At 40.6% G+C, this 13,467-nt stretch overlaps 1 protein-coding gene across 3 annotated transcripts in view; it reads right to left on the bottom strand.

The window, feature by feature from the left end:
* Positions 1-2,555, bottom strand: part of ss18 (SS18 subunit of BAF chromatin remodeling complex) — a 31,135-nt gene extending 28,580 nt beyond the window's left edge. The window contains exon 1 of one of the 3 annotated variants that reach the window (XM_003219645.4): positions 2,354-2,555. In XM_003219645.4, the coding sequence (XP_003219693.1) occupies positions 2,354-2,422 (69 nt within the window). In that variant the 5' untranslated portion in view covers positions 2,423-2,555. The remainder of the gene's footprint in view (positions 1-2,353) is intronic. The other 2 variants (XM_008108623.3, XM_008108622.3) reach the window with 2 other exon arrangements.
* Positions 2,556-13,467: the final 10,912 nt, after the last annotated feature.

Genomic DNA, 13,467 nt, shown 5'->3' with positions numbered 1-13,467 from the left:
GTTAACTTCAGGCTATGTGTATAACATGTATATAAAAAATAAATGAAATTTTGTATTTGGATCTCCAAGTTGTCATATTATATACATATATACAAATGCAGATAATCCAAAATCTAAAAATACCCCAAAATCAAAATACTTGTAGTCCCAAGAATTCTGGATAAGCAATACATAACCTGCGTTGTCTAATATCTACCCCTCAGAAGGGAAATCCACTCCTTAAAGAGTTGTCATGGAGAAAAGGAGTCTCCACTGAAGCTTTATCTTCAATCCTTGTTTTCACAACAACTCACATTTTTCGAAACCCAATTATAGGAACAGAAAGCAAGGTGAAATCTTCTGAACAGGGGCATAGACAACAAAACAAATGACACAGGGGTGTTTGACCCTTCCCCAAACCCTTCCCAAAAGCTAAAAGTTAAATATTTTTGGCTGGAGATACATTTTAAAAATGTATTTTCCTGAGTTACAAACAAATTCAACTTAACAGACCTACAGAACCTTTCTTGATCGTACCTAGGGAACTGTTTGCTTTTAACTTTGAATAAGTTTTAATGGATTTTAACTGTGAATGTTTCAATGTTGTTTATATGTAATTCTGTTTTAATGTTTGCATATTTGAATATTTTAAATTGTATGCTAATGCTTTTATGTTAAGCCTCTTTCAGTCTACTTTGGGAGAGATAAAGCGAGGTATAAATAAATATAATAATACTCCAAGTCAGAAAGAAAAAAAACAAAATCCAAAACACATCTGGTCCCAAACATTTCAGATAAGATACAGCCAACCTGTATCTGTTTCTGTATATACATGAGATATCTTGGAGATGGGACTCAAGTTTCAACATGAAAATAATTCACGTTTCACACACACCTTATTATTATATACATAGCTAAAAGGTAATTTTGAATCGTGTATGAAACCAAGTTTATGTACAGTTTACATACATCTGAAAGCAAAGACTGTAGAATGAATGCAGCTTGGCACCACTTTCACTGCCGTGGCTCAATGCTAGAAAATCCTGCGAGTTGGAGTTCGGTGGCTCTGTGGCAGAGAAGGGTCTTGTAAAACTGTAAGTCCTATGATTCCACACCACTGAACCATGGCAGTTAAAATGGTGTCAGGCCCCTTCCACACAGCAGAATAAAATCCCATATTTTCTGCTTTGAACTAGAATATATGGCAGTGTGGATTCAGATAACCCAGTTCAAAGCAGATATTGTGGGATTATCTGCCTTAATATTCTGAATCATATGGCTGTGTGGAAGGGCCCCCAAACTGTATTCATTATACTGCTGTGTAGATCAGGCATGGGCCAATTTTGACCCTCCAGGTGTTTTGGACTTCAACTTAAATTCCTAACAGCCTACGCTGTTAGGAATTGTGGGAGTTGAAGTCCAAAACACCTGGAGGGCCCAGGTTTGCCCATGCCTGGTGTAGGTGCCACCGATTTGGGTGGTTTGGGAACATTTCAGGTCTGTCGGGATAAGGAATCCTCAATGTGGCCCCTTCCCACAACAGTATAGAATACCACATTATCTGCTTTGAACAAGATTATATAAGTATGGACTCAGATAATGCAGTTCAAAACAGCTATTATAGGATTTTCTGCCTTGATATTCTGGGTTATATGTCTGTGTGGAAGGGGTCCCAAACTGTATTCATTCTACTACTGTGTGGATCAGGCATTGACCCTCCAGGTGTTTTGGACTTCAACTCCCACAATTCCTCGTCCAAAACACCTGGAGGTCTGAAGCTGACCCATGCCTGGTGTAAATACCACCAATTCAGACAGTTTGGGAACATTTTGGGTTTTCAAAGTTCGAGATAAGGAATACTCAATGTGGCCCCTTGCACACAGTGTATAAAGTCCCACACTGCATTGAACTGGATTATACGGTAGTGTGGACTCAAATAATCCAGTTCAATGCAGACATTGTGGATTATCTGCCTTGATATTCTGTGTGGAAGGGCCCTGCGTGGAGGGAACAAAGGAGGACTCCATTCACTTAGCAAGTTGGGTTTATTATTAGCGTCATCATTCCCTTCAGACCTCCACTAACTTCCTGGGTCTTGGGAAGGCCATTGTCCCATCTGCACTGACAATTTAACGCAGTTTGAAACCAATATTGAAGAAAGTGTCTACACAGGAAATCCAGGTCCCAGTTTGAGGCCTTGGTGGAGGAGGTGGTGACAGAAGCCACAGAGCAAAGAGACGCGTTAAGGGCGAGTTTTAGTGGGAGTGTGTTTTCTGACTCTAGTTGCGCGCTGCACTAAGTGGTCAGTGTGGATGGAGGCCTTTCACGGACCCGGATTGCCCCACTTCCCGCCTAGGCCCCTCACGCAGCCCACCTTCTGGATCGCAGCCGGCGTGATCTCGCCCTTCCCCCGCTGCCTGGGGGCGGCGAAGGCTACCGACATCGCGAAGGGCCCCCACGCCTTCTTCTTCCCCGGCCTCTTCTCTCCCTCGCCTTCCTTCCGCGCCCCTCAAACGACAAACGCCTCTCTGAGGAGCCGACCGAGTTGGAGGAGGAAGCGGTTACCAGTTGGGACTAACCATTGTACGACGGGAGGGGGGGGCAAGCCTTGGACTCGCCTCACTCAGTATACACTGAGTCCCACCCCGCCTCGTGTTTCATTTAATTGTGTTTCGAAACGTAACAGGCGTTTTGTTTCTAGTGGCCGGGAGTGCGATTTCGAGAGCGCTCACACAGCCACCCTCCCCCTTTTTTGTGTGATAATGGTACATTCCTACCCGACCTCCTTCGAGAGCTGAAAGCGACAACAAATGGTCCTGCCCAGAAAGAGGAGGAGGAAGGGAGGGAGGAGTGGATGGTGTCCTCCAGCTCTTTCGCCTCCCCCTTTTTGCCCACTTTCCTCAGTCCTCTTCCACACAGCTGAATAAAACCCCACATTATCTGATTTAAACTGAAATATATGGTAGTGTGGACTCAGGGCCCTTTTACACAGTATCTGCTTTGAACTAGAATATCTGAGTCCACACTGTCATATGTTTCAGTTCAAAGCAGAAAATGTGGGATTTTATTCAGCTGTGTGGAAGGGGCCTCAGTTGGGATTTCCTGCCTTGATATTTTGGGTTATATGGCTGTGTGAATGGGCCCCTTTTCGTGTCAGGAGGTGCACAAGGGAAACCCCAAACCCATGTTCAGTTGATTTATTTTGTGTCAAAAGCATTGCATAAATAAACAAGTATAAAACTGATAAAATAGAAGGAACACAAGTAGATAAATACTTTTAGACCAAAACGGGCAACAGTGACTGCATTGTCTGGAGCTTAGTTCAAAGCAGGCATGGGCAAACTTCGCCCCTCCCAGTGTTTTGGATTGCAACTCCCACAATTTCTAACAGCCTCAGGCTCTTTCCTTTTCCCTCTCAGCTGTGGGAAAAGGAAGGGGTCTGAGGCTGTTAGGAATTGTAGTCCAAAACACAGGGAGGGCCAAAGTTTGTCCATGCCTGGTTTAAAGAGTTCTTCCTCTGTGTTTGCGGCAGGGCATTGTGGGCAAGCATACAGATTCTCCTCCACAATCACACAAGGTTGAGGATTCTTCTAGATCAATGATGGGCAACCTTTTGCACTTGGTGTGTCAAAATTCGCCAAAAAAAACCCTAGCATGACTTGGGTGGTGTGTCACTTCGAGAAAAACCCATAATTTTGCAATACTTTAAATAACAAAAATATATCATTGTAATATATAACTGTATTCAATAAATCAAAAACTATTTACTACCATTATTTTCATGTACAACAATCTATGGTACCTCTTGCAGTTTCCACGCTGATTTCTCACTATTCTAGTTTCACTGTAGTCATGAATCATGAATAATACAGTAGAGTCTCACTTATCCAAGCTAAACAGGCAGGCAGAAGCTTGGATAAGCGAATATGTTGGATAATAAGGAGGGATTAAGGAAAAGCCTATTAAACATCAAATTAGGTTATGATTTTACAAATTAAGCACCAAAATATCATGTTTTACAACAAAGCTGACAGAAAAAGCAGTTCAATATGCAGTAATGTTATGTTGTAATTACTGTATTTACGAATTTAGCACCAAAATATCACGATATATTGAAAACATTGGCTTGAACAATCCAGAAACTTGGATGAGCGAGGCTTGGATAAGTAAGACTCTACTGTATAATAATATAATAGTAATAATATGATAATATACTACAATAATAGTATAATAATAATAGAATGATATAATAATAATCTATATCTATATCTATATATAAATGTAATGTGCATAATTCCCATGGAGTAAACAACAAAACCACTGGACCAAATCACACAAAATTTGGCCACAAAAGACATAGTCATCCAATCAATCTGCATGCAGCAGCATGTCAGCAAAAATGGCTAGGCGTGTCAGTGCTGACACGCGTGTCATAGGTTGGCCATCACTGTTCTAGGTAATGCCATTTAGCTAGGTTGTCTTTTGATTTGCCAGCTCGACCTCTACATCTGTTCTGGCACTTCCATGTTGCCCATTCTTAGTTTGCCCCTGGAGGAAGACTCTTGTAGGGGGGCAGCCAGTTGTGATTGCCTGATTTTGCTGACCACAGGGATATTCTTGCTGTTACTCAGTCATGGACAAACTTAAGCCTTCCAGGTGTTTTGGACAATTGTGGGAGTTGAAGTCCAAAACACCTGGAGGGCTTAAGTTTGCCCATGCCTGCTGTTGCTGGAGGAACATTAAGAGGAGTGGTGGTTCTCATCCCATGTTCAACCATAGCAGTTAAGGTGGCATCAAACTACACTTATTCTACAGTGAAGATGCGCCTTAGTCCAACACGCAACCCTTTATACTCTACAGAAAGTGTTTTGAAACCCTTTGTAATTCATGCAAATTGGTTGCAATAAAAAGAGAGAGAAAAGGATTAAGACAGAATCAGAAATTTTGTTACTACAAATCGTTTCAGAGACTCAGTTTTAATTTGAGTATGTTACTGATAATATTGAAAGTGTTCCATATTGTTGTGTGCAACATTATCTGCTACTGTGCTTTCATCCTTTTTTTGTATTTATCGGGATTTTCACCTACTACAATAAATATATTGATGATACTGTTAACAGTATAGCTACACTATCTAAGTCAGGACTTATTAACCCTATTTCTATGGTGTGGAGCCTGGAAAACTTATTTTTTTAGATCACAATTTTCAGAACTCCCCAACCAGTGTGTCCACATTCACTGGGATATTCTGGATGTTGTAATTAAAATCTACAGTAGAGTCTCACTTATCCAATATAAACAGGCTGGCCAAACATTGAATAAGGGAATATGTTGGATAATAAGGAGGGATTAAGGAAAAGCCTATTAAACATCAAATTAGGTTATGATTTTACAAATTAAGCACCAAAACATTAAGTTAAACAACAAATTTGACAGAAAAAGTAGTTCAATATGCAGTAATGCTATGTAGTAATTACTGTATTTACAAATTTAGCACCAAAATATCACAATGTATTGAAAACATTGACTACAAAAAAGCGTTGGATAATCCAGAACATTGGATAAGTGAGACTCTACTGTATTTGTATTGTCCCTGAGTGCATTTACACTGTAAAATCAATTCAGTTTGAAACCACTTTAATTACTATGGCTCAGCGCTATGGAATCATGGAAGATTTCATTGTTTAGTCTTCTCTGCTGAGTGGTGCCTCAGCAAACTACAACTCCCAGGATTCCATAGCACTGAGCCATAGCAGCTAAAGTGGAGTCAAACTGCATTAATTCTACAGTGTAGACTGACCCTGCGTGTGTTTCTTTAAAATTTCATTGTGCTGAATTTAGACACTGAAAAGAAGAGAGTGAAGGACTGTTATATATTAACACAAATCGGACATTACAAGTAGTACCTCATTGAAAAAGAAGAAAACAAGCTATTTGGCAGATAACAGGGTAAACTTTAGGTAAAGGTAAAGGTTTCCCCCTGACATTAAGTCTCGTTGTGTCTGACTCTGGGGTTGGTGCTCATCTCCATTTCTAAGCCGAAGAGCTGCCATTACCCATAGACTCCTCCAAGGTCGTGTGGCCAGCACAACTGCATGAAGCGCCATTACCTCCCCGCTGGAGCGATACCTATTGATTTACTCACATTTGCATGTTTTCGAACTGCTAGGTTGGCAGAAGCTAGGGCTAACAGCAGGAGCTTACCCCTGCTCCCAGGATTCTGACCTTTCGGTTAGCAAGTTCAGCAGTGGTTTAATCTGCGGTACCACCAGGAGCTCCATAAGGTAAACATTAGGAGACTGAAAACCTCTCGTGTTTAAACTAAGTTCCTCCGAATAATTCAATTAGGAGTTCTGGCATTAAGCTCAGCTAATAAATTCCAATTAGTTTTTCTTGCTTTTTTTCCTTTCCTTTTCTCACAGAGGATTCTGAAAGGTTTGCTTGTCATTACTCTATCATTTATTTCCTGCTTTCACAAAAGATTCTGCAAGGTTTCTCAGTCGTTATTCTTTATTGTATCCTAGCATCCGAAGTACCAATTGATACACAGAATCTTGTTGTTATTACACACAATAAAACATGTTAGCATCATGCATCTATTTTGATTTTCTGCCCCATGACAATCTCTAGGGACTGAGCAAGAAATGAAAATTTAACATGTGTGTAAAAAAACAACAACATTCCCTGTCCCTTTATGACTGATTCTTTCCACAATGGAGCAAACTGGGTGCAATACATGTAAAGATGAATCAAAACTTGCATTGAATTGGACATAGAGCATGGCCTTAATTTGTCTGCTTAGAATTAAATCATGTAGGTTGCAATTGGGCTTGTTTCTAAGGAACTATGCCTATGATAACAGACCTTGGCAATTATTGTTTGCTTGAAACTAACAGATTTCAATGAGATTTTGTATTCCTGTCTTTCTCTGGATTGTTCCCATTGTCACTGGCATAATAGATAATGAGGTGTCATATCTGAGCTTGTGAAAACAGCATTGTGGGGTGATGTGATGTAGCTCTCCTTATGATGCTTTTTATGGCATATAAGGGATTATATCAACAGGGCAGGATGCCTTGAATCTACTCCATTTATTGGTTTATTTTGTCTTTCCTGGCTTTTTCTAGTTTTGACATTTATGATTTGCATTGGATATTGCATGGAATATTAAAAGAGTAGCCCTTGATATATGGGCCTCTGTGTCCCAATGTAAAAATGAACTACCAAGCTACAAAGGTAGAGGTGTCGGAGATATCTTCCAGAGAGATCTTAATGAAACAAGTGAGAGTCGCAGGGATGGTAAATTTTGATTCTACTCTGTGACATGTTAGTTGGCAAATATAAATATTTTAGAATAAAAGGAATACACATCTTCTTGAGCAGTCAGCACTAATGGGAGAATGTCGCATAGCCCTAGTGACAAAATCTTTCCAAGTCCTGGCTTTATTTTTTGAAAGGGAGTTTCCTTGTAAGCCTGCATTCATAAATAAAAATAATATGGCACTATGTTGTCTAACTCCCCTTAAGATTAAAAGTCTACCAAAGTTTTCTTTTGTTCTTTAAGATAGTACTCTGTATCACTATCCTTTCCTTTCTCCAAGGGGTTTGCGGTTTTGTAGATTATTTCTCTCATATTCCTTAATAATTGTTACCAGCTTGAAAAATGTCTTACTTTGAAAGAGCACAGTGGACTTGTGACAGACCTAAGAGGTTTATGGCTGAAATGATGTTTGGACTGAGCTCTCAGCCCATTTCACATTTTATCTGTTATAGAGGTTCTCAATCTCTAGTACCCCAATATTTCAGAAGTTCCAGCCAGTTTGTTCAATGATCAGGGGTTTGGAGAAGTGAAGTAAAAAAATACTTGCAGTACAAATCTGCCCCCAATTTGAATCTCCTTCCGTAGAATCGTAGAAACATAAGAGTTCCATAAAAGACCATAAAATACAGCCAGTCCAACCCCCTACAATGCAGGAAAAGCACAATCAAAGCATTCCCAACATATGATCATCCAACCTCTGCTTAAAAACTTCCTGAGAAGAAGACCACATCACACTCCAAGGCAGCATATTCTACTGCCGAACAGCTCTTACCATCAGGAAGTTCTCCCTAATGTTTAGGTGGAATATCTTTTCCTGCCATTTACATCAATTACACTGTCTCTTTACTAGTCTTCAGGGCAACAGAAAACAAGCTTGCCTTCTCCTCAATGGGACATCCTTTCAAATATTTAAACATGGCTATTACGTCCCCTCTCAGTCTTCTTTTTTCCGACCTAAACATACCTTTCTCCTATGTAAACATACCTAGTTCCCTAAGCCGCTCCTTATAGGCTTTCCAGAGTATCTCTTGCTACAACACTATAAGGCCCTGATGTGCTAATGTCCTCTTTCACTCCCCTCCCCCCCCCAATACATATACACCTGGAAATGTAAAGAGGAAAAGCCAAAAGAATCTTACAGTTTCAAAAAAGCATTTATCTTATCAACCCTCTACTGTTTTTTGGCTGTTTATTCCTTCTGACATACTAATCACTGGAAAGGATAGCTCAGACAGATTAGTACTGTTGCCTTCCCTCTGCTTCCAATTCGTTCTGCTTGAGACGTTTGATCTATCCCAATCACAAAGTCCTCCCTCCCCAGGAAGAAAAGCCTTTGTGCATGTGTGTGCAGGCATGCGTGTATGCATGTGTGCCAAACCAGGGAATGCGGCAAAGGTAATGTCTTGGAGGAAGTAGTGAGTGGGCAATCCCAAATGATGTGTGAAATAAACTTTTGAACAAATGAACTCTGTAATCCCAGAATGGTTCCCAAGGTGTGCAAGGAAAGAGCGTACTTCTGATTGAATCGTATTTCTAGAAACAATGCTTTTGTAATGGAAAATGAGCCTTCTGTGATATAGACCACAGTCATAGAATGGAGACCGTAATCAAGCAATCACAAGAAGACTAGAATTTGAAAGGACAGCTATGAAAAAACTAGACACAAATTTCAAGTAAATTATTGGACATCAAAAATGATCAAAGAATCATCCATACCATCCTATTTGCCATTTATTTATTTACTACATTTATACCCTGCCCTTCTCACCCTGAAAGGGATTCAGGGCGGCCTTACAATAGGCAACAATTTGATGCCACACAAATACATACAATAAATAAACAAATACAATTAAATCCAAAAAGTTTAAAACATCAAACATTAGACATTAAAACAGTTCATTAAAACTACGTAGTCCAAAATCATAATCCAGAACCATTCCATTCATCATTGTACTATTTCTTTTTCACTTATTACACTGTTTGAAAATTACTGACCAAAGGCTTGGTCCCATAGCCATGCTTTTAGTTTTCCCCCTGAAGGTCAGGAGGGAAGGAACTGATCTAATTTCACTGGGGAGGGAGTTCCATAGATGAGGGGCCATCACTGAGAAGGCCCTGTCTCTCGTCTTCACCAACTACACCTGCGAAGGAGGTGAGGCCAAGAGCAGGGCCTCCCCAGATGATTTTAACCTCTGAGGTGGTTCATAGGGTGAGATACGTTCAGACAGGTAAGCTAGGCTGGAACCATTTAGGGTTTTATAGGCTAAAGCCAGCACTTTGAATTGTGCTCGGTAGCAGACTGGCAGCCAGTGGAGCTGACGTAACAGAGGAGTTGTATGCTCCCTGTACGCCACTCCAGTGAGTAGTCTGGCTGCCACCCGTTGGACCATTTGAAGCTTCTGAACAGTCTTCAAAGGTAAACCCCACACAGTAGTCTATTTGGGATGTTACCAGATTCGTGGGTCACTGTGGCCATGTATGGCTTCTCAAGGTATGGGCGTAACTGTTGTACAAGTTTTAATTGTGCAAAAGCTTCCTAGGCCACTGCTGAGACCTGGGGTTCCATGCTCAGCAATGAATCCAGGAGAACTCCCAAGCTATGAACCTGTGTCTTCAGGGGGAGTGTAACCTCATGCAGCACAGGCTGTACCCTGTTTGGCCTTTCAACTGACCAGGAGTACCTCTGTCTTGTCTGGATTCAATTTCAATTTGTTCACCCTCATCCGGATCGTCAAAGCTGCTAAGCACCAATTCAGGATCTGAACAGCCTCCTTAGCAGTAGGTGGAAAGGAGTGATAAAGTTGGACATAATCTGTGTATAGATGGCATTGAACTCCAAAACTCCTGATGATCTCTCCCAGTGGCTTCATGTAGATGTTAAACAACCTTGGAGGGCAGTACTGAGCCCTGCAGGACCCCACAATGCAAAGGATGGTTGTGAAATCTGGAAAAGAGGGAAAAATGTTAGGAAGAGAACCTATGGAATGTGGTACTAGAGAAAAGTTCAGTGAACTGCCAAAAAGAGAACTAAATGTGGCCTAGAACAAATCAGGCTTTAATTCTCCTTACAAGCCAATATCACTAAACTGAGATTGAACATAGCATAAGAAGACATGGCTCATTACACAAAACAGTAATGTTTAGTAAGGTAAAGACAGTAGAAAAAGTTGAAAAACACAATACTGATTTTCATTGGACATTTGGTAATGCTCATGATCAAAGATGCTGCCATCCACTGCCTCACAGATAGCGTACAATGGCAATGGGAAAACCACCTTGACCTTGTCCATCAGCTAGGAAGAGCAACCTTAGGGCCCTTGCTTTATCCCTCTTTGTCAGAAAAGATACAGCTTCACCTTCCAGTTGCCCTGGATCTATCCATTGGACAGCAAACGAAGGGCCGTGAAATTACAATGCATTATAAGCTGCCCTGGAGATTAGTCTTGAGGGTCAGACAATAAAAAAATAGGATACAAGGATAGCCTATCCAAATACAATGCTAAATAACTTTAAAAATAGACTTTGCTTTAACAATAAAAACACATCTGTTATAGATATGAATGATGGGTTAAACAGGAATAAACAAATAGCACCTGTATTGAATTGATATAAATTATTCTATCCGGCAACTGTGCCTTACAATTGAAAATTTATGAAGTGCACAAGGTGTCTTCCAGCATCTGGTGGTACAACATTATGTGACTTCTGTTGTCTCTGTCTCGAGACTGACAATGCTGTGAGCTATAGTAATTGATGCTAATTTATAATATACTGCAAGAAGGCCCATATTGAGAACATAACAAGTATGAAAGGGTTTTGGGAAAGCACATGAAAACATAATTTTGTGTATTATTTAGGGGGAAATTACCATCCTAATTTCCTCAGTGTGACAATCCGTTTTGTTAACATACTATTCTGAAAGGTAGTTTTTACAATTAATATTTAAGGGAAAACATACCACAGCTTTCATGATTGCTTTTGTGCATCTGCCACAGTGGGAAAGATATACTCAAGGCGGAAAAAATTAAATGGAAAAATATGGCACATACGGAGAATTTTTAGAGATGTGTATGGGGGGGGGGGGAGAAGCCATTTCTTCACTTGAAGTACAAAAACTATTTTGTTTATGGAATCTATGAGAATCATCGGGTTCTGTGTAAATTCACATGCCTTTTTAGCAGTTAGTAATTTTGTTTCTTCTGTACTATAAGGTAAAGGTTTCCCCTGATGTTAAGTCCAGTCATGACCGACTCTGGGGGTTGGTGCTCATCTCCATTTCTAGGCCGAAGAGCCGGCATTGTCCATAGACATCTCCAAGGTCATGTGGCTGGCATGACTACATGGAGCACCATTACTTTCCCGCCGGAGCAGTACCTATTGATCTACTCACATTAGCATGTTTTCGAACTGCTAGGTTGGCAGGAGCTGGGGCTAACAGCGGGCGCTCATTCTGCTCCTGGGATTTGAACCTGGGACCTTTTGGTCCACGAGTTCAGCAGCTCAGCGCTTTAACACACTGTGCCATCAGGGGCTCCCTCTGTACTATATGAATTAGGATAAAGGCCAATCTGTTTCTATTCAGATGTAAGCTCCATAGCTTTCAGTGGGATTTATTGCCAGGTAAATTCAAGGCCTAAATATCATAACATCACCAGATCCTGTATGATCTTGAAAGCAAAGCAGGGTCAACCCTGGTTAGTATTAAGATGGGAGACTACCAATGAATACCATGCACTGTAGGCTATATTTTAGAGGAAGGAATTGGCAAAATCACCTCTGAGTATTACATCTCTGTGAAATGAATGGAATCACCATAAGTGGACAGGCAACTTGAAAACCCAAACATACACACATTCAGAGTATGATTGCTGTTTCAGTTATTAGCCTTGGTGGAAATGATGGAGGGAGGAAATGGGGAAGGGAAGTTTGGCTGCTTTGAACTGAGGGGATTTGCAAAATGAATTAGTCCTTTGGGATGGAAAATGGTTGGTTTTGCCCCTAGAAGCACAATCTAGATTGGACCTATTTATAAATAACCCCATTGATCTCAATGGAACTTATCCATGCTTCTACATCTTGGCTCCCATTGTGTGGAAGAGATGTGTGTGCAGATAATAAGTCAAACATATTGACAGGAAAAAAATTGTGTCAGAAGTTAATTGAGGTAAGTCGCTTCTGGTGTGAGAGAATCTGCCATCTTCAAAGACATTGCCCAGGGTATACCCAGATGTGTTACCATCCTGCAGGGGACTTCGCTCATGTCCCTGCATGGGAAGCTAGGGCTGACAGATGGCAGCTCACCCTGTCTCATGGATTCGAACTACCAACCTTAAAGTCATCAGTTCAGCCAGCACAAGGGTTTAACCCATTGCACCACTGCAGCTCCATTGACAGGGAATGATTGGAGATAAGATGCTGCTAATGAGGCCACACACCACAAACCGGGATGGGCCAAAAATACAGGAAAGTGCATGCCACCAAAGAAGCAAAAGCAGTTGGAACAGATTAAATCTTTGACTCTTGTTGTATATCTTAAAGCTAACTCTGTCTTATCATGACCACACCAAAGAGGGTTTTTTTTGGGGGGGGTGGGGTGGAGAGAGATTTAACAAGAGGAGGTTTATCATTGCTTTTAGGCTGAAAGGGTGTGACTTGTGTAAGATCATCCAGTGGGTTTCCATGGTTGAGCAGAGAATTTACTTCTAATAAATTGGAGCCCTTGTTCAACACTCAAACCACTACACCATACATGTTGACTCCTTGTTAGCTCCCATAACACTAAGAAAGATGTCCAGCATTGCCTTCCAATTCTGGTTTTGATATTAAGTCCTAGCGATGACATGTTAATGATGCCCCAAACACTTTAAACAGATATTTTTAATTTTTATTATGGAGAATTTAGGTATGCTGCAGTGGGAGAAAAAGTACCAATATGAGGCAATTAATAAGGCTTGAGGAATGTGGATAGAAAACACCTTTTTCCTGGAGAAAAATGGGATTTAAATAATATTTTTAACCAAATACAACAAATGGAAACAATGAGTGAGCAATTCTTTTGCAGATTAGCTGTTTGAAGAAGCCTTTTATTTATATGTGATTTCATGAAAGTTCTACTCATGGGAACTGTTAACTGCAAACAAGAAGATATTGGTAGGCTGTGTTAATTG

Source organism: Anolis carolinensis, chromosome 4 (genome assembly GCF_035594765.1).
Source record: "Anolis carolinensis isolate JA03-04 chromosome 4, rAnoCar3.1.pri, whole genome shotgun sequence".
Taxonomy (NCBI): Eukaryota; Metazoa; Chordata; class Lepidosauria; order Squamata; family Dactyloidae; genus Anolis; species Anolis carolinensis.
Note: the sequence above shows the minus strand (reverse complement) of the source record. Positions and strands in the feature narration are given on the sequence as shown.